The sequence below is a fragment of the Ursus arctos genome, unplaced genomic scaffold, assembly GCF_023065955.2.
Source record: "Ursus arctos isolate Adak ecotype North America unplaced genomic scaffold, UrsArc2.0 scaffold_8, whole genome shotgun sequence".
NCBI classification, from domain to species: Eukaryota; Metazoa; Chordata; class Mammalia; order Carnivora; family Ursidae; genus Ursus; species Ursus arctos.
This window is the reverse complement of record NW_026623100.1, coordinates 9,034,783-9,055,189: the sequence shown is the minus strand read 5'-3', so window position 1 is coordinate 9,055,189 and position 20,407 is coordinate 9,034,783. Positions and strand designations below refer to the sequence as shown.

General features: G+C 41.5%; 1 protein-coding gene across 1 annotated transcript; it reads left to right on the top strand.

Annotated features, from left to right (window-relative positions):
* Positions 1 to 8,939: 8,939 nt before the first annotated feature.
* Positions 8,940 to 19,574, top strand: PDCL3 (phosducin like 3). Its single transcript, XM_026488000.4, has 6 exons — positions 8,940 to 9,065; positions 11,176 to 11,305; positions 13,384 to 13,474; positions 13,731 to 13,874; positions 14,658 to 14,866; positions 17,037 to 19,574. The coding sequence occupies exons 1-6, from the start codon at positions 9,060 to 9,062 to the stop codon at positions 17,177 to 17,179; spliced, it is 723 nt and encodes a 240-aa protein (XP_026343785.2). The 5' UTR covers positions 8,940 to 9,059; the 3' UTR covers positions 17,180 to 19,574.
* The last annotated feature ends 833 nt before the right edge of the window (positions 19,575 to 20,407 follow it).

The following is a 20,407-nucleotide window of genomic DNA, read 5'->3' as shown; positions in this document are numbered from 1 at the left end:
CAGTGTCCAGGAGATCATGAATGTGGCTTGATAGGAATAAGAGGGGTAAAGGAAGGAGAGGGGGTGGCAGAATTTAAGGCTGGATTAATTGAGGGATTAGGGCTGAGCCTAATGCTATCAGGATATGAACACTAGAGGGAGAAGTTTGGGGGTTGGATATCCCGAATTCTGGGGTCGACTTGTTAAATTTGAGACACCCAACAGACATCCAGGTAGGCCATGGGTCTATGAGCCTGGGGTTCAGGGGAGAGATGAAGTGGGGAGTTCATTTCAGAAGCCTTCAGCATATAGATGGCATTTATATTTATAACCATGTACCATTTGAGATCCCCCATCTTTATAGATAGAGAAGAGAGCTGAGGACAGAGTCTTTGTGAAATCCCAGCTGAGAGTTTAGGAAGAAAAGAGGAACTAGCAAGGGGAGCAGCCAGTAAGGTAGGAGAATCAAGACAGCAGAGAGTTGGATAGCCAAGCAAAGAATGGGATTCAAGAAGAGAATGAGAAACACAGAGTCAAGTCTACTGAAAGCTGAAGAAGAAGGGCATAGAGAATGACTGACATGGAGGTCAAGGGTGACCTCAACAAAAGCATATTTAATGGGTGAACAAAAGCCTGACAGAAGTGAGTTGAATAGAATAGGAGGGAGGGGATGGACACAATGAACATAGTCTTCCAGGAGCTTTGCTGGAAAGCTCTGTAGCTGGAGAGGAATGTGGGGTCAAGGAAGGGTTTTTTGTCTTTAACATTAGAAATATTTCAGCAAGTTTATGTGTTGATGTAATGAGCCACCAGGGAGGATAAAATCCACTGTGGGCACAGGAGTGGGAGGGGGGATATTGCTGGAACAAAGTCCAGCTGTGGACAAAAGATGGCAGCGGCTCCACTGCACAAAGGGGTGGGGGTGAGGGTGCGTCCCTTTTTCAGTAGAGCTGCCAGTGGGAGCATGGGGATTCTTTTCTGGTTTCTTTCCTTACCTAGGTGTAATAGATTCAACATCATCTTTTGAGAACCAGGAGAGGAACAGGGCAATGCGATTTTGAGAAAAGAGGAGGTGTAAAATAGTTCTCTAGAATAGGGCATTAAAAAAACCAAAATTCAACCAAGTAAATTTGAAGATCTAATTGGCTTTGTTAAATGATTTATACATTGGGCAGCATCCCAACTATCAAGTAGAAGGGAGCTTCTCTAAGCCAAATAAAAGAAAGGTTTTTAAAGGCAGAGAGAGGGCACAAAAAAAGAAAAAGAATTTCTCAGCAAGGAATGCATTGTTTAGGCAAGGTTGTCCTCCAGAGGAGAGCAGAGGGGGTCGATCAGTAAATTTCCTAGTATTGACCAGGAGATTCCATGTTAACTGGCTAAAGGTCCCATTTGTGGGAGGTGAAAACTGCAGTCGGGTTAGGTACTATCTTGGTTTACTGACTTGGAGCCTTAATCTAAGTGATGCCATTTTGGGCCTGTGGTTTCCTTTTTAATGAAAGGGAAAGTGAACAGACTAGGGTATGAAGTCCTGGGCACCTACTGGCACTGCGTGGTTATAAATGTAAAGCAAAGCAAATCGGGTTGGTGGTATGTGTTTCTACAGCTATGTTTGGGCCCCAAGTGGGCAAGGGATGGGATGTAACTAGTACTGGGGTATGGTGTGAAAGTTTGATAAGAGAGCAAAGGAGTCTGGAGTGATCAGACTGAAGGGTCACGAAACATGAATCTTCACTTTCCTCCCTGCAGCTTGAAGGACCTGAGAAACAGCAAAAACGTGACAGGCCAAGGGACCCAAAATGGTTGGAGTGCAGATAGCAGAGTGTTAAAAAGAAAACCAGAGTCCCAAAATGGTGCCATTTAGGCTGAGTCCCCAAACTGGGAATTAGTACATAATCTAATTGCAGTTTCAACCTCCCCCAAAATGTAGTCTTACTAGGCCAGTCAGGAATCTTTTTGATAGGCACCAGTAAGTCTGCCACATGGACCCTCTTCATCCCCCGAAGAAAGATAAGGTAATCTGGTTTCACTCGTATGTGGAACATAAGGAATAGCACGGAGAACATTAGGGGAAGGAAGGCAAAACTGAAGAGGGGAAAATCAGAGAGGGAGATGAAACATGAGAGACTGTGGACTTCAGGGTTTCAGAGGGGGGGAGGGTAAGGGGACGGGTTAGCTTGGTGATGGGTTAAGGAGGGCACGTATTGCATGGAGCACTGGGTGTTATACGCAATGAATCATGGAACACTACATCAAAAACTAATGATGTACTGTATGATGACTAACATATCATAATAATTAAAAAAAAAAGAAAAGAAAGATAAGGTAATCAGCTTGATAAGACCCTCTGTTCTTCCCCCTAAGGGAAAGTGACCTTGCCTGGAATAATTCTTCTGCTAATTACTTTCTTGCTCCATCCTTATTCTAGAAAGACCTTCCATTTTGTATGCCTCCTCAGAGCTCCCCTCTACTTGCTAGATGGGATGTTGTTGATACACAAATTGTTTAATATAGCCAATTAGATCGTCAAATTTACTTGGTTGAATTTTTATTATTTAACAAAAGGGAAAGGTAAGAGTTGATATTCAGGAAGTAGCGCTCTCTGGGCCAACTTAGATCCTGCTTGAGTCTGAGGTGAGGTATGGGTGAGGGGGGCCATCTTACAAGGAGCAGGGGAAGCTCTGTGTCTTTCAAGCCTGTCAGACAATATAAAGTCAAGAGCATTCCATGAGATATTCCACTTCATGTTTAAGAAGTCCTCAACCTGTTTATTTGTAATGTAAGTCTTGTAGCAAGGCATAATAAAAACAGTTAACACTGAGCACCTACCACATGCTGGGCATTTGCGTGAACCTAATGCCAACTTGGACAAGTCTGCCATGATGACCGCTCTGTGACCTGAGGTGTTCTTGAGCACAGCATCCCCTCCACCATTCTTTCTTTTTGTTTAATCACACCTTGAAGTACACCCTGGGAAAATAATGTCCTTGATCTGCTCTGGAGATATATCTATGCTTCTCAAACATTTCTTCCCAGTAGTTTTCCTTGACTATTCCCCAGTCTCTACGGCTATAATAGCAGGTTTTACGAGAGGTGGTGTTGTAGAGATCTCCTGGTCTGACAGCTGCCCAAGACATGCTTCTGTGTATCGGTCCCTTTAAGAAACCATTTCTTATCAAACTGGGCTTGCATTTTCCTTCAGTCCTATGGTTCCTTTGGCCTTTGGAGGTCACTTTGCACACCCTTTTCATGGAACAGCCCTGTTTTCAGTCCTTACATATACCAAATCATTGAATCTTCACAACAACCCCATGAGGTTGTTGTCTTCACTTTGCAGTTGAGAACACCGGTAAAAGAGATTAACTGGCTTTTTCCATGTGTGAATTCTTATGTACAAGCCATGATCATTGTTTCTTGCAAGTAGTCTTATAGTGACGATACGGCACAAAATTCTCCTTGTATGTAGTAGAAAAGGGCTTATGGAAGGGGTAGGCTGTTCATTTTGTGGAAAATTACACCAATGAGATAAGGATCCTGTGCTTTGGAAAATATATCCTTCTTAGCATTTGTTTATACTTAAGAAATGTCCTCTTTGTTGACCTTAGTATCAGTGAACTTGATTTAGAATATGTCAGCTTGACAAGTTTGGGTTCTGGCAATGATTTCCAAGAAGGGCAGGGACAGCCCCTAGGACATATCTCAGAAATTACTGGGAATTTTTTGGTCACCTCAATGACTGAATAGGGAGAGGAATGTTGCTGGTATCCACGGGGCTCAGGAAAGCTAGATGTTCTATGAGGCATAGGACTGTCACATAGCTGTGAAATCTACTTAAATTTAAGCATATATTTTTGTCCAGTTTTAGCTGAATTTTTCTAGGAATACACCAAATTTACTAGGATGGCAATTCTTTTTTAAACTGAGGGAAGACTGTGCTTTGTTTTGATTGGAATTTTACCAAGTTGTTCACTATTTTAGAAAATCCTCACTCTGCCTGTTGTAGTTCAGTTACCAAGGCAACATATAGTATCAGTGTACATATGTACCAGTTGTAGTCACAGTGACATCTCTTTGTCAGACGGTATTAGAGCAGTCACACGTATTTTTGGAATTTGGCTAAGGGAAAGTTGAATGGGGGATATAGTTACTGATATCCATTTATGTACCTGCAGTCATTTCCACCCATAGTTACCGCTGGCCATCCAGGAGACAAATGACTTGCCGGAATACTTGCCTCTCACCCAGTGATGTGACATGAAGTTGCAGGGCCAGTGAACGTAATGTGATATAAATGTAATATATGGAGTCTATCTTTTTTAAAAAGATTTTATTTATTTATTTGCCAGAGAGAGAGAGCGCGCATGCACACAAGCAGGGGAAGTGACAGCAGAGGGAGAGAGAGAAGCAGGCTCGCCACTGAGCAGGGAGTGCAATGCAGGGCTCGATCTAGGACCCTGGGATCATGACCCGAGCCTAAGGCAGACGCTTAACCGACTGAGCCACCCAGGTGCCCCTATGGAGTCTATCTTTGAATGAGGTATATAGATAGTTCTGGTAGAAACAGGGCTTAATATTGTAGGGGCCAAGGGCAGGCTGCCCCAAAATGTGCCCCTTTGGCATATTGATTATTTTAAGTGAAAGTTACTTAGGAATCAGCCAGTACCAGGACATTTTGACCCTCCTTTGTCCCCCTGATAGCGGGAAATAAATCTCCCATATGAAAAATACCCTCCCCAAGCTAAGAAGTAAAATGACATCCTTATCACCAGAGGTAGGGACTTTAAAGCTGAGAAAACTGTGGAAATAAACCTTGTTACTTTTTTAAAAAGATTATTTATTTACTTATTTATTTGTTTGAGAGAGAGAGAGAGGGTTCAAGCAGGGGAAGGGGCAGAGGGAGAGAATCTCAAACAGACTCTGTGGAGAGTGCAGAGCCTGAAGCTGGGCTCCATGCAGGGCTCGATCTCATGTACCTGAGATCATGACCTGAGGCGAAATTAAGAGTCAGATGCTTAACTGACTGAGCCACCCAGGCACCCCAACCTTGCTACTTTTTATTCTGACTACCTCAGCCCAAATTCTGCTTAGAATTCCTTACTAGTTATAGCTCCCAAACATCTGTTTTCTTTATCCTGTCAATGTCTTACAAATTTATTATCTGTTGGTTCGAAATGTATAAAAACTGCCGGCCTTGGTCATTTCTTTAGGTCTCAATTTCAATATTGGGCCTTCACGCGCACTTAATACAACTTCGGTTTTTTTCTTGTTAATCTGTCTCATGTCAATTTAATTCCTAAACTAGGGAGAATAACACTGGGAAGTGGGGTAGAGAAGGAATTCTCTCCCCAACAATATACACAAGCCAGAAGTTAATCTATGATATCATACAGATGGGTCAGAGTTAATTAATAGAAATATTATGATATTTCTCTGGATTTTGTGATGTTTATGGCATTTGTCAGCTTTTTAAAATTGGTAATTTGTTACTATTTCTCCATTCTAAATAAAGGTCTGCTTTCATGCCCACTTTTATAGTCATAATTTTGTGTTTTTTAACTTTCTATTTTTATTTGGTCAAATGTCATGATAATATTTATACAGGCCAATCTCTACTCAACACAGAAACAATATTTCTTCCTTTTTTGTATGTTTACATTGTATTACTTAACAAATTATAAGGACAGGAAAGATAGCATAATAAACTTACTGTTCTTGCCACATCACAGTCAACGTCATTAAAAAAAAAATTTGTTGAATGCCTGCCTATTCTGTATAGTCATTATTCTAGGAGAAAATCTCATTTAATCCCTAAACAAAAATTTTCAAAATCTCTCAAATGGGGCCTCAGGACCCCTTTACACTCTTTCTTTCCTTGTAGTTTTGTCTAGTTTTATTGAAAAATAATTGACACACATTACTGTATAAGTTAAAGGCATACAACACAATGGTTTGATTTACATATGCTGTGAAATGATTACCACAATACATTCAGCCAACACCCATCTTCTATCACAGATACAACAAGAAAAAAAGAAAAAAGGAAGAAACTTTTCTCCTTACAAGAAAGATCTTATCTCCTTTTCTATGAATTTTTGGTTTTGTTTTTTTAGGTTCCACATATAAGCGATAGATTCTTAAAGAGATTCTCCAAGACTGAATGTGTTTCAGGCCCCACAAAACTTGTTTGCCCCTAAATAAAAGTTTCCCAGAGGATTCTTACTCCTAATTCTCAGTTGCTACCACTTCATTTCCACCCCCATCCCACCTTACTGCCACAATTAGCCATTTCATTAATTTTGGATTTCCTCTTTCTGTGATTCTTTTTGCAAAATTAACCAAATATGAATATATACACATATGTATTCTTTTTTTTTTTTTTGAAGAAAGAGAGAGCATGAGCAGGGGAGCAGGGGCAGAGGGAGAGAATCTTAAGCAGGATCAGTATGCAGCCCAACGTGGGGCTCGATCTCACAACCCTGAGATCACAACTTGAGCAAAAACCAAGAGTCAGATTCTTAATTGACTAAGCCACCCAGGTGCCCCCATAGATATTCTTATTTAACCTTTTATTTTACACCAAAGGTGGCATGCTGGTGTTCATTATTCTTACGCAGAAAACAATTTTTAAGTTGTCAAATCTATCATTATTTTCATTTGATATTCTGGGTTTATTGTAATTGTCATCAAAGCCTTTTTCCCCTTTTGGGTTATAAAGAAATTATCTCATTATTTCCTCTAGCACTTTTAGTTTTCAATTTTTAACCTAATATACACCATGAATTACATATCCAATTTTATCTGTTTTCAAATAGCTGTCCAATTGCCCCAACACCATTTATTAAAAACGCCACCCCTTCCCCCAGCAGAGGAGATGTCATCCTAAGCATACACTAATGTTTGTACGTACTTGGCTCTATTCGCAGATTAATTCTGAACGTGCTGCTCCATTGATCGATTTGTCTGTTCGCGCACCAACGCCACATTGTTTTACTATCTGGTAGAGGCTGGCTGTCCCCTCAGTCTGCCATTCCTGCTGCTTATTTCATCATAAAAACTTGAGAATCAACCTGTCTAGCCTCAGAAAATATTTGGGTTTTAAAATTAAGATTGTGTTAAATTTTACTCATGAACTTGGAGAAAATTGACATCTCTGTGATGTTGAGTCATCCTATCCAAAAAGGAGATATTTCTTTGCATGTGTTCAGGTCTACTTTTGTGTTTCCAGCAATGTCTTATAATTTTCTCCATGTAGGTTTTTGTACACTTTTTGAGTTTATTCCTAAGTGCTTTTTTCTTTTCTGTTGTTATTGTAATTAATGTCTATATCTTCTAGTTTGTCATTGTAAATACGAAGGCTATTTTTTGTATGTTAATTTTATATCCTGCTCCTATATAGAATTCTCATATTGTAGTACGAATTTCGGACTTGATTCTTTCATGTTTTCCAAGCATGCTCTCATGTCATATGACCTACGAACAGAAAATTATTTTCCAATTCTTTTCTTTTCCAATTCTTATGGCTCTAATTTTTTTCTCCTGAGCCCTAATTATTTTCTCCAGATTCAAGAGTCATGGGTGGAATGATGGACAGAGGTCTTTAGGGAGGTGGGAGAGACTGTGATTTAGAGCAATGGAAGAGTCTTTGACAAAAGTGGGAGAGGCATATTTCTGCAGAGGAGGTGGTAGAGTCTGAGACTTTGGCTTGTCAATCTCCTCTGGAGAGAGGGATCATGAGGTGGGGGTGGGTCTTGGGCTCAGGACATAGCTAGCGCTTGGAATGAAGGAAGGATGTAATAGCACCCACTCTGTTACTGTGGAGGGGACACAAAGCTTAGCATAGAGCCAAACCCACCCCGAACTAGCCTGGGTCCTGATTTTGGAAGTAAGACCAGGGACAATTCATTCACAGTTTGCTGCAGATAAATGAATAAACAGATGTTTCTGGAGACCTGTAATTCTGTGGTAAGTAGTTACGTAAATATTAAGAATCCTTATAAATTATAAAATCAAAGCTCCTTGCCCTCAAGGAATCATTTTATTCACTCTGTATCAATGGTTTTGCATTTTAGCAACACCTGAGTATCTTTAAGAAAATACCAGTTCCAGGCTTCCTCTCCAAGAATTTAATTTGCCTGGGGATGGAGCCCCAGCATAACTGCAGTGTTTGAAGGTTTCCAGGTGGTTCTAATTCATTGCCAACGTTGGGAGCCGTATGCCTACTCCACAGATGTGCGGATGTGTATTATCTGTGTCTGCTTCCTTGCCAAGGGGCGGCAAGTTAGGCCAGGTGTCCCTGGCGGGATATTGCTTTCTTAACTCAAATCGGAGCGCTGTGTAGGCAGAAGCCTGGAGCCCAGCACCTGCATTTTACAATTCAGCTTCCGCTGATTTTTACTCCTGCCTCCTGTGTGCCTGGATAGGGCTAAGCACTTTTGCAAATATAGACCGCCTGAGGCTTAACCAGGGGAAATGACTTTCACTTTTTGTTTTTGTCTGTTGTGATCGCTGCTGTATCCGCAGAGCCTGGATCAGTGCCTGGTACGTAGTAGCTCTTGATAAACATGTGTCTTATGAATTAATTGCTTTATCGGACGCTGAAATGATAGCGAGTGAATTCCGGATGACCCTGCATCATTTTTAATTGTAACACTGGATCACTGAAACACATTTCTATTTCTGACTTCTTGAGCCAAGCCCTCTTTTATCAGGATTGGGTCTGCGGCAGGAGATGGCCTATAGCACAGAGAACCTCCTTCATCCAGCTCCACCTTTCCAAGCACGGAGACCAGCCCTAATAAGGTAGCAACGAGAGTTGGCTCCGGATCACGTGAAGCCGGCGGCACCAACAGACAGCAGGCAGCACCCTCTTGCGCATGCGCATAGCGTCTGCCCCGTTTCTTGAGGAGCGGGCGCGGGCCGACTCAGAGGCCTCGCTCACTCCCTGGCTCCGCCCTGCTCACTCTTAGGGGGCGGGGCGAAGGCCGGGCTGGGAGAAGAGGCGGGGTAGCGGCTGCGCGCGTGCGCGGAAAAGAGCTGAGGGGCGGGGGCGCCGCTGCGGCCTGGCTTGAGCGATTTTAGTCAAGATGCAGGTAAAGAACCTGGGGGTCCGAGGCCTGGAGTCTGCCGCACCTCGTTTGCCCCGCTGGGTCCGTGGCAGCGGCGGACCGTCCGGGCTGGAACTGTGGGAACCGCCGGGTGCCGCCGGCACGCGAAAGATTACGCGAGTCTAGGCCCAGCGCAGGCGCATTGCGAGAGGGCGGGCGTGGTCCAGCGAGACCCGGCGGGCTGGGTCTCCACACCTCTCTGTGTCTCACCCCCCAAATCTCAGTCTTTTGGGGCCATCCCGCCTTAAGGTCGGATCCCTGAAGTCTGTGAAGGACTCGCAGCAACCCACCTGACAGAGTTATTTTCTGTTCCTTAATTATCTTAGCTGCTGAGCAGGTGTGCTACGGGCACGTTGTGTGGATATGGACGCTGAGGCTCGAAGAAGGGAAGGGTCCCCCTTGGAGGTCCCATAATGTAAAACAATGGCGGAACCTGTGTTCCTGACTCCACTTAGAGCTGGGTGAGGGTTTAGTTACGTCCTTTTCACCCCTAACGTTTATGTTCGGGTTGAGGTGCGCTCCCTCTTGGATTCCGTGGCTCCCAGAGCTCATCTCTAGGGTCCCTCTCCTGTGTTACTTTCTGTCTTAAAATAGTTAAAACCGAATCCCCTAGTTTTGTCCCCTTTTTTTGTATTAGGAATTTTCTAATGGAATTGGACTAAAACAGAGTGAAAGAAAATGAATGAAGACGTCATGGGAATTAACAAAAATTTGTGACAACTAAATTCTGTCACTGTCGAAGGACCCTCTGTCAGAGGTCATTCTGCTGCTTCCCAGACCTCACTGCTGTAGGCAGGAATTCTGATTAAAATCGTCTCTGGCGAAGTGGCCAATGAGAAATGGAGTTAGTGGGGATTTGCTTGGGACAGGAGGCACTGGGAGCTGGAGAGGATAAGCATCTACAAATACAGTGTGTCTGCCAGAAGCCAGACACTCTTGAATGGTGAAGAGGAAGCTCCAGGGCTGCTCTGGCCTCCTTTGTATTTTCTATCCTTCAGGACCCTGCTTTGAAATGTCATCTCTTCAGAGGCCTTCCCTCACCACCCTATTGAAAAGATTCTGTTCATTTTCTTTTGATATGTCTCAGCAAGACAGTGACATGGAGTTGGGGCTGGAGCCTGGCTGTCCCAGTGCCCTTTCCGCAGCTCTCCTTGATTTCTTATTCCAAACCAGGTGCATTAGCAGTATTCCTGCCAAGTCATGCAAAATCAGTGTTCGGCGAGCTGGCTTCGGGAGCTGGAGCCCACTTTGACATTTATCCTTCTGACATTTGACCCTGGTAAATTTGTCTTGTTCCAACATGGCAGCGTCTTCCTAAATGTCATGTTTTGCCTAGGCTTGTGAGGATTAACTAAGTAGGTATAGGTAAAGGGCTTCAGAGCGTCCAGCACCTAGTACTCAGTAAGTGTTAGGCATTGTGAGCGCTTCTTCGGGGGCTCAGTTCTCCCTCTCAGGTTTGGGCCATGAGAGAATTTGTCAGTATAGCTTCTGGCTCTCCTCCTGCTGATTCTACTTCAGCCACTTAGAACTTAGAGATACTCCTATCTCTGCTCTTGGGCCCTTTGCACATGCTGGTCCCTTTGCCTGGAGAGTAATTTCTTAAAATCTCATTCCTCATATCTGGTTCCTTCTCAACTTCCAGTGGTGATTAAGTGTCCACTTCTGAGAGAATATCCCTGCCTATCCTGTGGAATGCAGACCCCTTGTAACTCTCTAGGTCTAGCCTGTTGATCATTGCACTTGCCACAGGTACTTAGTATCTTTTGAATGCATCACTGAGTCATTAGTAAAAATATTGGATAGAAGCCAGGTTAGAGCCTTGGCCTGAGCATTGATGCGGATCTGTACATCATATCCTGATTTTTACCCAAGACCAGTGCCTGGGTGTGCACCTTATGTGGGGAGGGTGAAGTGGAATGGAGGACAGGAAAAGAATAGGGGCTGTGGATCTTTTGACACTTTCTCAGAAATAAGCCACAGAATAATTTGGTTTGAATTCCTCTTCCTGCCACCTTTCTCATTCAACCCTTTACCCAACATGGTACCCTTGGTAGTGGACTTTGCACTCATAGTATTCTGGGTCCACTTCCCCTAGGACCCCAATGCAGACACTGAGTGGAATGACATCTTACGCAAAAAGGGCATCTTGCCCTCAAAGGAAAGTTTGAAAGATTTGGAAAAGGAGGCAGAAGAAGAAGAACAGCGAGTCCTTCAGCAGTCAATTGGTGAGATTGCTTATATTCATTTGTCTGTCTTTGGGTTAAGAAACAACTTTCTGATCCTCTAACTGCTTTGGTAGAAGGATGCTCTGAGCAGGAATTGGGAACCAGGGATTGGAGTGCTGGAATGGACACCATTTCTGGGACCTCAAGGGAGTCACAGGCTGCCTCTAACCTTCAACTTCCTGGGCTGTAGAATTTCCACATTTCCACAATTTCTTGTCCGTGTCAGATAAGCACATGATAATCCTGGAGAAATATTTCTGAGTCTTGACTTAATGCCCCATTGATCACAGGGGTTAGTAGTTTTGTCTTCTTACATGTTAGAGCTTATTTAGAGATGGGTTCACTAAAAAGCATTTATCCAGTGAATGGCAGAATGACTGTCTGCCAGCTGTTAATTCTGAGTATTGGGGCTTTAGCTTTATACAGGCTGGACAAAAATCCCTGTCCTTATGGGACTTACATTCTAAGTGGGAGAGACAGGCAATAAACCATACATAAGTAAATATAGGAAAATAAGGCAAGGAAATGGCCTAGAAAGGGTTGGAGGAAGTTCGAGTATAATTCTAGATAGGGTCAAAGAGAGCCTTACTGGGAGTGACATTTGAGTAGACGTGAGGGAGTTGAATTGAGCTACTTAAGTGAGTGAAGAGTGTGTTGGAGAACCAGCCAGGAAGCCAATGTGACTAGGAAAGAATATTATGTTCAGGGAGGCAACTAGGGGTCAAACGATTGAGGACCTTGTTTCTTTTAGCAAAGACTTTGGCTTTTATGTCTAGTTGGGTGGAAGTCACTGGAGGTTTGAACAGAGGATTGGCATGTTGACAGCATCCTCTTGCTGCTGCCTTTCCAAGTGTGGAAGATGGGGAGCAAGTCAGGAAGTAGGGACATTAGTCTGGAAACTACTGCAGTAATTCAGGCAAGAAGTACCATTGGCTTAGACCAGCCCACATGGTGTTGGTGGAAGTGGTGAGAAGTGGTCAGAGCTGGAAATAACTTGAAGGTAGGGCCAATAAGATTTGCTGGTGGATCATGTGAGGAGTAGGAGAAAATGTAAGTGAAGTAAGGCTTTGGACTTGACCAGCCCGAAGGATGGCATTACCACCAACTGAGATGAGGGAGGCTTGGTGAGCAGTAATTTGGAGTTAGGATCAAACGCCCTATTTGGGTCATAGAAACACTGAAATTTTTATTAGTTAAATAGAGGTGGCAAGTGGACAGTTGGCTATGTTTTTCTCTAAATCAGAGAAATATGGGCTGGAAATAAAGCCATGAGATGCAATCACCAAGGGTGTGGGTATAGATAAAAAAGGAGTCAAATCAGGAAAGGCCCAAAGGAGGGGCAGCCATAGAGATGGGAAGAGAGAAGGCGTCCTAGAAGCTAGAGGAGGACCGTCTTTCAAAGAGGAGGCAGTGGTGGGTTGGATGGGTGCTGCTCATCAGTCAGGAAGTGGAGGTCATTATTGACTTTGCTGAGAGCAGTTTGTATAGTGACAGAGTTGGGGGAGGGGGACAAAAATCTGATTTGACATCAAGAAGCAAGAATGCTTACGGCAACAAAAACCAAAACCAAATCAAGATTTTATAGCAGTTTGTTGAAAGAATGGAGAGCTGCTTGCCACTCTGGCGAGAAGACCAAGACAATAATCCCTTTAACTCTAGGAAGGGTGTACCGGGGACGCCCACTGGTATCCTCCCAGGTCCTTAGAGATAGAACTGTTAATGCAGCTGTCCATAGGCACATGCGCTTGAAGAGCAGACCAGGGCAGTTCAGGCAAATACAACTCTCTGGTTTTATAAACTTAGGAAACTTCTCATTCACATCCTTACTATTGTGTGGAGGTAGGGGAGTCAGTCCTGCTGCATTTATCAACATGGTTCTATCTTTGAAAACACCCTCAAGTCCTTATTTACTAGTGTAAGACCTTCAGTATTTTTTTATTTTGGTTTTGGTGAATGAAATTTTATTTTGGCTTCGTGTTGCATGCACATCTTTGGGAGAAAAATAAAGGAGGGAAAACAAAATGCAAGTGTGTTCATCTTTTACATTTTTTGGTTTTTGCTAACTTAACTACATTCAGTGAAAACATATGAAGATATGACTTTGGAAGAGCTGGAGGATAATGAAGACGAATTTAACGAGGAAGATGAACGCGCTATTGAAATGTACAGGTTAGTGCCACCCAGAGGGACTGTTTGGTTTTTTGTGTGGCACTAAAATGTGTGTCTTTTGAAAAGTTAATTTTCTGACCGAGGTAACTTTTGGAAAGGACTATAATTAAGTCGTAATATTGCAGATCTTAGTGAACTGATCTTAGACTTTTGCCACATGGCAGATAAATAAACCTGACTCTTTATAAAGGTTGCTCTCTGAAGGGTTGTGTGGGGTGTACATGTAAGATGTCTCTCTCCTCTTTGTGCTGTGCAGGCAGCAAAGACTGGCTGAGTGGAAAGCAACTCAACTGAAGAATAAATTTGGAGAAGTTTTGGAGATCTCAGGAAAGGATTATGTTCAAGAAGTTACCAAAGCCGGTGAGGGCTTGTGGGTAATCTTGCACCTTTACAAACAAGGGTGAGCTGATCTTAATGCGTGGTCCTTAAATGTTAATTTGAATTTATGTCTTGGAAATTTGGGGCTTAATCCACTTTGGAGGTTTGTTGTTTTGTGTTGTTTTGTTTTTTACTAGTGTTGTGTTTTGTTGCTGATTTGCCCAAACCTAATGCCTAATTTTTGCCTTCAGACTTTAAAGTTAGTATTTTTGACTAAAAAGAATGCCTTTGTTACATTGTAGCAATGAAGATCGCTTTTATTGAAAAAGAATTCCTTATTTATCCTTCTAGAGAAACTGGCATTTCAAAATCCCATATAGTGAATCATTCTCATAGATGTCGGGTGACCTTTATAATAATTGTTCCAGGCAAATGATGGAGTGGCCCTCCACGGTTTCTCAGCTCCAGCCGTATTCTCCTACTGTATTTGTGTAGAAGTTTTTTTAAAGCAGGAAATTCTTTCTGATGTTTTTCACACCTTCTGAATCTTGAATATTCACTCATATAGATGGGCAAAACAATTATCTTTTACATTGAAGCTGTTTTTCTGACTTATTGAGTCAAATTAAATTGGATTTTGGATTTTAAGTTCTTCACTTTCCCTGAACTTATTAGAATGTTTTTTTAAAAAAATGTTAATTCATCTTGGCTGGAGTAGCAGAATCACTTGTGAAGCTATTACAAGGGTTTATGTAGGTAGAACGGTAGGTGAGCTTTGCCCTGTATAAATGCAGAATCATAGTTGCTTCCATTTGTGTTTTATAGGGTTCCTTTCTCACCGTTGTTTCCCATTTCTATTTTACAGGATTCCCCTCTGTGCCCTCATAAATCAGCACTTCAGTGGACTTGCCAGGAAGTTTCCTGATGTCAAATTTATCAAAGCCATTTCAACAACCTGCATACCCAATTATCCTGATAGGAATCTGCCTACAATATTTGTTTACCTTGAAGGAGATATCAAGGCTCAATTTATTGGACCTCTGGTGTTTGGTGGCATGAACCTGACAATAGACGGTAAGGGCCTCTTTGAGATGGTCCAGGGCACATGAGCAATGACCAGTGACTGGTAGAGATGATGAGAGGATGGTTCTGTTGAAGAGACATGTGTCATGATGATTTGTCAAAGTCACCTTTGCCCCTGTGTGAGTGATTGCTAAAAGGGAAGAAGCACATTTGATCTCATTAAATAAGTCACTGGAGGCAGTTTTATCTGGGCTCTAGTAATTCTGTTAAAAAGGGGGTGCACTGGATTTTAAAGTATGTATATTTAATATTAATGTCTAATATGTTTTATTTGTCCCTATAGTTGGATACATTTTAAGTTATAGCTCAATATCTCAAGATTCATTTTTTGTTTAATTCACATGAATGGGGCGCCTGGGTGGCTCAGTGGGTTAAGTGTCTGCCTTTGGCTCAGGTCATGATCCCAGGGTCCTGGAATCGAGCCCTACATCGGGTTCCCTGCTCAGCAGGGAGTCTGCTTCTTCCTTTGCCCCTTCCCCCTGCTCATGCCCCCCCCAAATAAATAAAATCTTAAAGAAAAGATTCACAAGAACATATTATTGATAGATGTTTATATATGTGTGTGTGTGTATGTATATATGTACATATTTACGTATATAGGCGCTATATATATATATCTCTATATATCTATATATATATATCTATGGGAATATTTCCTCAGTTGAATATCTTAGTGGCTTTTAAGTTGAATTAAAAGTTTATTGAGTTCTACCTCTTAACTCCTGAAGGATGTATCCTTTTATTCCTGAAGGATGTGTCTTTTTATTCCTTTCTACCTGTTACATGAGGTGTCAAAATATGTATACACTCATAACATGAAAGAGAGAACCTGAGGCCCGAGGGCATCCTCCTAAGTCACTCATTATTGAAATAATATGTCCACCTGTGCTTTAAGAACATATGTTAAAATATGACTTAATATACTATTTTATATAACCATAGAAGATATTCAACTGGGATAAGTATTAACATCTATGCACGTACATACACACAAATGTTACAACAGTTACGCATTATGCCAATGTTCAAAGGCATACTGCATTTCAAACTAAGTATATGTTTGCATCTTACTCTGGTCTTTTGAATGTACCATGAGGGGAGAGATGGGTGTAGGATAGTAGGTCCAGTCTTTATTTCTAGAAGAAGTCTTATCTGAGGATTAGTGAACTTATAAAATAGTGATTACTGCGTGTAAGTGAACAATAACATTAATATGTACACCGACACATATGAGTGGTGGATCTGAATATATTCTTGAGTCAAGAATCAGAATTAAGGTTTTTATTTATTTATTTTTTTTCAAGAAATTTGTTGAAGTTTCAAAACATTCAACCGAGGTACTGAGAACTTTAAATACTGGTGTTACTGATCTCCATGGAGCACTTTAAATTAATACAACTTAAATAAAATTGGTTGTCACATTTTAATGGAGGTATCTAATTAGCAGAGTATCACTTAAACCAGGCTGTTTGCTGTAGAGTGTCTCATATAGTCCCTTAGTTCTGCCTGGGTTCTTTTCTGCAGTGGAAAAATACATCCCCTGATTTCACCTCACAAGGTCTCACACCCATGTGGAGTTTCACTGATTATAAGAGAGTGACATACAGGAACCAAGGCTTTAGTCACTGGTTCTTTATTTTCCTGGTACTGTTTTTATACTTGGAGCAAATGTATAAGTTCTAGGATGTCATCATACATTTATCGTTTGATTCTAATAGACAGAGATACTAGACATGAGGCCTAAGAATTTCCTTATGTTAACTGAAGTTAGATTTAATGATTAGTTTGCCAGCAGGACTGAAAAGTGTTTCCTTTAAATGTTTCATGCTGATTTCTTTCCTGGGAAATTGTGCAAGTCGAGAAACAGTAGTCATTAGAAGACAGGTTTAGTCTTATGTTTTTTTATTTTAGTTACCATATAGATTCAAATATATATAGTATCTCATTTGATACCCTCTTCTGAAAAAGTGAAAATATTTTGTTTTCCTTCTTAAAGGTCTGATTTTTTGCTTTCCTTCTAGGTACCTTATAATTACAGCACTAAAATTATCATCAAATGTTACTGCATAGTTTCTGCTTAGAGAAAACTGGCTTAATGGGCTTGAGGGTGAGGGTCCCATGCTGACTGCCTTAGGTAATTTGGTTTTTCTTTATCACACAGAGTTGGAGTGGAAACTGTCAGAGTCTGGAGCAATCAAGACAGACTTGGAGGAAAACCCTAAGAAACCAATTGAAGACGCATTGCTATCCTCAGTGCGGTGCTCCATCCCCACAAGAAGGGGTAGCGATTCTGAGGATGACTAAGACTATGGCCTCGGTAATGTGCCACACTTCTTTGATGTGACAAATCATCTGGATTTTTTTTAAAAAGGGAAAAGTAGAAATGCTTTTTGGCTTTTAGCCTTTTTATAATTATGTTTCAAATCTCATAGATCTCAGAAATCATCACTGCTGGGAATCCTATTACATTTCTTAGAACTCTCTTTTTAAATTAATAACCTTTCCTTAAAAAAAATAAAAACCAGCTATTGGTATAGCAGATGTCTATGTTTTCCTCACTTATATTTTAAGCTATAAAACTGTCTGTTCACCATTTGTCCACATATACGTAAGAGGGAATGTGGAGTGTTTTTTTAATAACGTGACTAAATTATACAGTGGAAAAACTGCAAACTAAGCCTTGTAGTTACATTATCATTTATTTTTATTTTATAAGGATAGCAACAGAATTATTAAAGGAATGATTGATAAGAAAAATCTTAGTATTTATCCTATTTAGAAGAAATAGGCAATAATTTTTATAAAACATTGTCTTTTCAAAGCAGTAACTGAAAGATTCCAGTTTATTGCCATTTTTGGTTAAACAGTTTTTTCTAGTTAAAGTAGTTTTTGTCTCAGGCTGTTGAGATACAGTTAATACTGTAAAAGACCACCTTAAATTCTTTTTTGTAAATAGATATTAAACACATAAACTGTATCTCAATTAGTAAAAAGCATCAAGGTATTTTTTGAACTAAAATCCTCTTAGCATTTAACACGTCTTGTCAAATAGACATTAACAGAAAAATTAGGGGAAATATTCTCTAATGTTTATGTTGAATGATATATTTAATGCAGGTTTGAATCTTAAATATATGAATTATAGAGGTCCTGGAGTTCCTTCAGATTATATTACAAAATTTATTTTCACTGTAATTCAAAGAGTAACAAACAGCTGTGACCCATGTTATCTGTCAGAAGTGTCTGTGGTAGTGAATATTTGTTTTTCTACATACATGAGAGCCAGCGCTGCTTTTAAAAATGTACTCTGTGTAACATTTTGCTTTGAAGGATTTTTCACAAAATTTTGATTGCAGGTTGATATAAGTGTGTTCAGTTCTATCACTCGCATGCTAGCTAGTTCCATGGATTTGTGGGAGAGCTGCCTTCTTTGATTTTCTGTTGTTAGCTGATATTAAAATGAAATGCTGTGGGAAGAGTAAAGGTGAAAAGCTTGAGTGCTGCATTTGCGTGAGAGCTGCAGTGTGCACAGCTCTCGAGAGAACAGTGCTTGAGTGTGCTGGCGGGCAGTGTCCACTGTGATGGGAAACCGCAGGCTTTATTCCGCTGTGGAGCCCATGCAGGATGTAGTTCTAAGTATTCACTATGCCACTTTGATCTTTGTAAGTGTGAAAACTGTCTCGTCGTCTTGCCTTCATGCTGGGCTGAGGCTGGTAGTGTGAGCTCCACGCCAGCTCCGGTGCCTCTAGACGTGGCTGATGAGCCCTGTCTGGCCACGTGGTACCCAGGCCCCCAGCAGCTGTTCAGTCATGCTGGCTGAACTTGACTTAAATAGAAACATCCCTCTCCTAAAATCAGTATTGTGATTTAGAACCTGACCTGCAAATTTCTATAAGGTAGTTAATTTTGGGAGACTTTGCCATAATATTTACCACTAATTTTCTATTTCATGTGGAGCATTTGTGACGTGACAGAGGTGATACAGTTCGATGCTTAAGCATTGAGTTCATCTAATTCTACAGCAGAAGCACACAGTGATCAGGGAAAGCAAACAAGAAGGATACCTAGAGTCTGTCTTCCAGTGTTTGGAGGAAAGGATTATGGGGAAGGGTGTTAAGCAAGTGCTAGGTAGCCCTTTCTTAAGTGATTGGTAAGAAATGGTTCTGGAAAGTTGGGATAATAATTGGGAGAAGTGAATTGGAGTAAGACTATATAATCAAATACAATTGATTCTTCCTTATTTTCCTCATTTCTAGAGGAAGAAAAGGATGTAGATGAGTTGTCTATGCCTGTCTCATTGCAAGCCTAAATTTATAGCCTCACTCCCCAAGTTTGCAGAGTGTTGCTTCGGCAGGTGTCTGCCACAGAGCTTCCAGGGTGGGCGGCTCAGAAATACTTCAGAAAAGTTGTACTGCATACGAAAGGCACTTTAGGAGAGTTATGAAAGGAATGTTAAGAGGGGTGTCCTCTGTCACCAATGCCTAAATTTTTTTTTTTTTTGTCAGTTGTTACCTCCAACTTTAGATTCAGTTTTCTTACGTAATGAGACCAGATTTTGACAAAGTGCTTTTCAAGTGTGACAGGCCAAATGTGTTGTGACTGCGTTGCCTACTTTAGAAACATGTTCCTATGAAATGATTTTGTCCTGCTTATGGAAACCGGTTACTCATAAATATAACCTTTCTGATGTGGCTTTCAACATGCATTTTTGATACTGTTTACATTCACACAGCAGATGGTCCAGGCTTTCTGCCTTCTGCACGCCAACCCCCTCCCACCACAACTCAGTGACCTCCACAGGAGACCTTGTCACTTGCGTGCTACGAGGAATCTCCTTGGCTTCCAGTCTTACCACCCCTTACCTACACAGTGGTCTGTCTTCTCTTTCTGTTGCATTCATTCTCCATTGAAGATGTGTCTGTGCTCCAAGTTTAAACCCTCCCTCTGCTTTTGACCTTATTCTCTCCCACATTCCTTAGGACTTCCTTCCAGTAAATTATCATCTTGATTTCACTCTCTCCCTTGATGAGGAGCCTCAGACAGTGTTTAGGTTCTGTGGCAGAGACTACTACTTGCCTATCAAGTATCCAGGATTCACCAGTTCTACTCCCAACAGCAGTGGGATCAGCTAAAAGATTAAACTTCTAGCCTCCCTGGAGCTACGGATTGCCAGACGGAAGGTGGGCAGAAGTTGGCCGGGCAGGCTGAAGAGGGACAGACAACTGGCATGCGCCCCTTTTGGACTTAACCCCATTCTACTTTCTGACAGAAGTGTGCATGTGATTGCAGCCTACTTGGGCCATCGGGTATCTTTATAAAGGCAAAGCTGGAAAGAACATTCCTGATGACATTGTGGAGCCACTATAAGCCGGCTCTTGACTGCCTTCTCTGGACTTCTGTTACTGGGAAAGAAATAACTTCCATCCTGGTCTCTTAGTAGCAGCTGATACATTTCCTGATAAAGTCACCTGCCCATCGCCAAAGGAAACTTCAGCCATTCTAGCTTTCTACTCCTCACCACTTTCACATTGC

Excerpts from the sequence above, each read along its gene's own strand:
- PDCL3 (XM_026488000.4), top strand. Across the intron at positions 13,475-13,730 it reads CGCGCTATTGAAATGTACAG|GCAGCAAAGACTGGCTGAGT; the intron begins GTTAGTGCCACC and ends TGTGCTGTGCAG. Across the intron at positions 14,867-17,036 it reads CATGAACCTGACAATAGACG|AGTTGGAGTGGAAACTGTCA; the intron begins GTAAGGGCCTCT and ends TTTATCACACAG.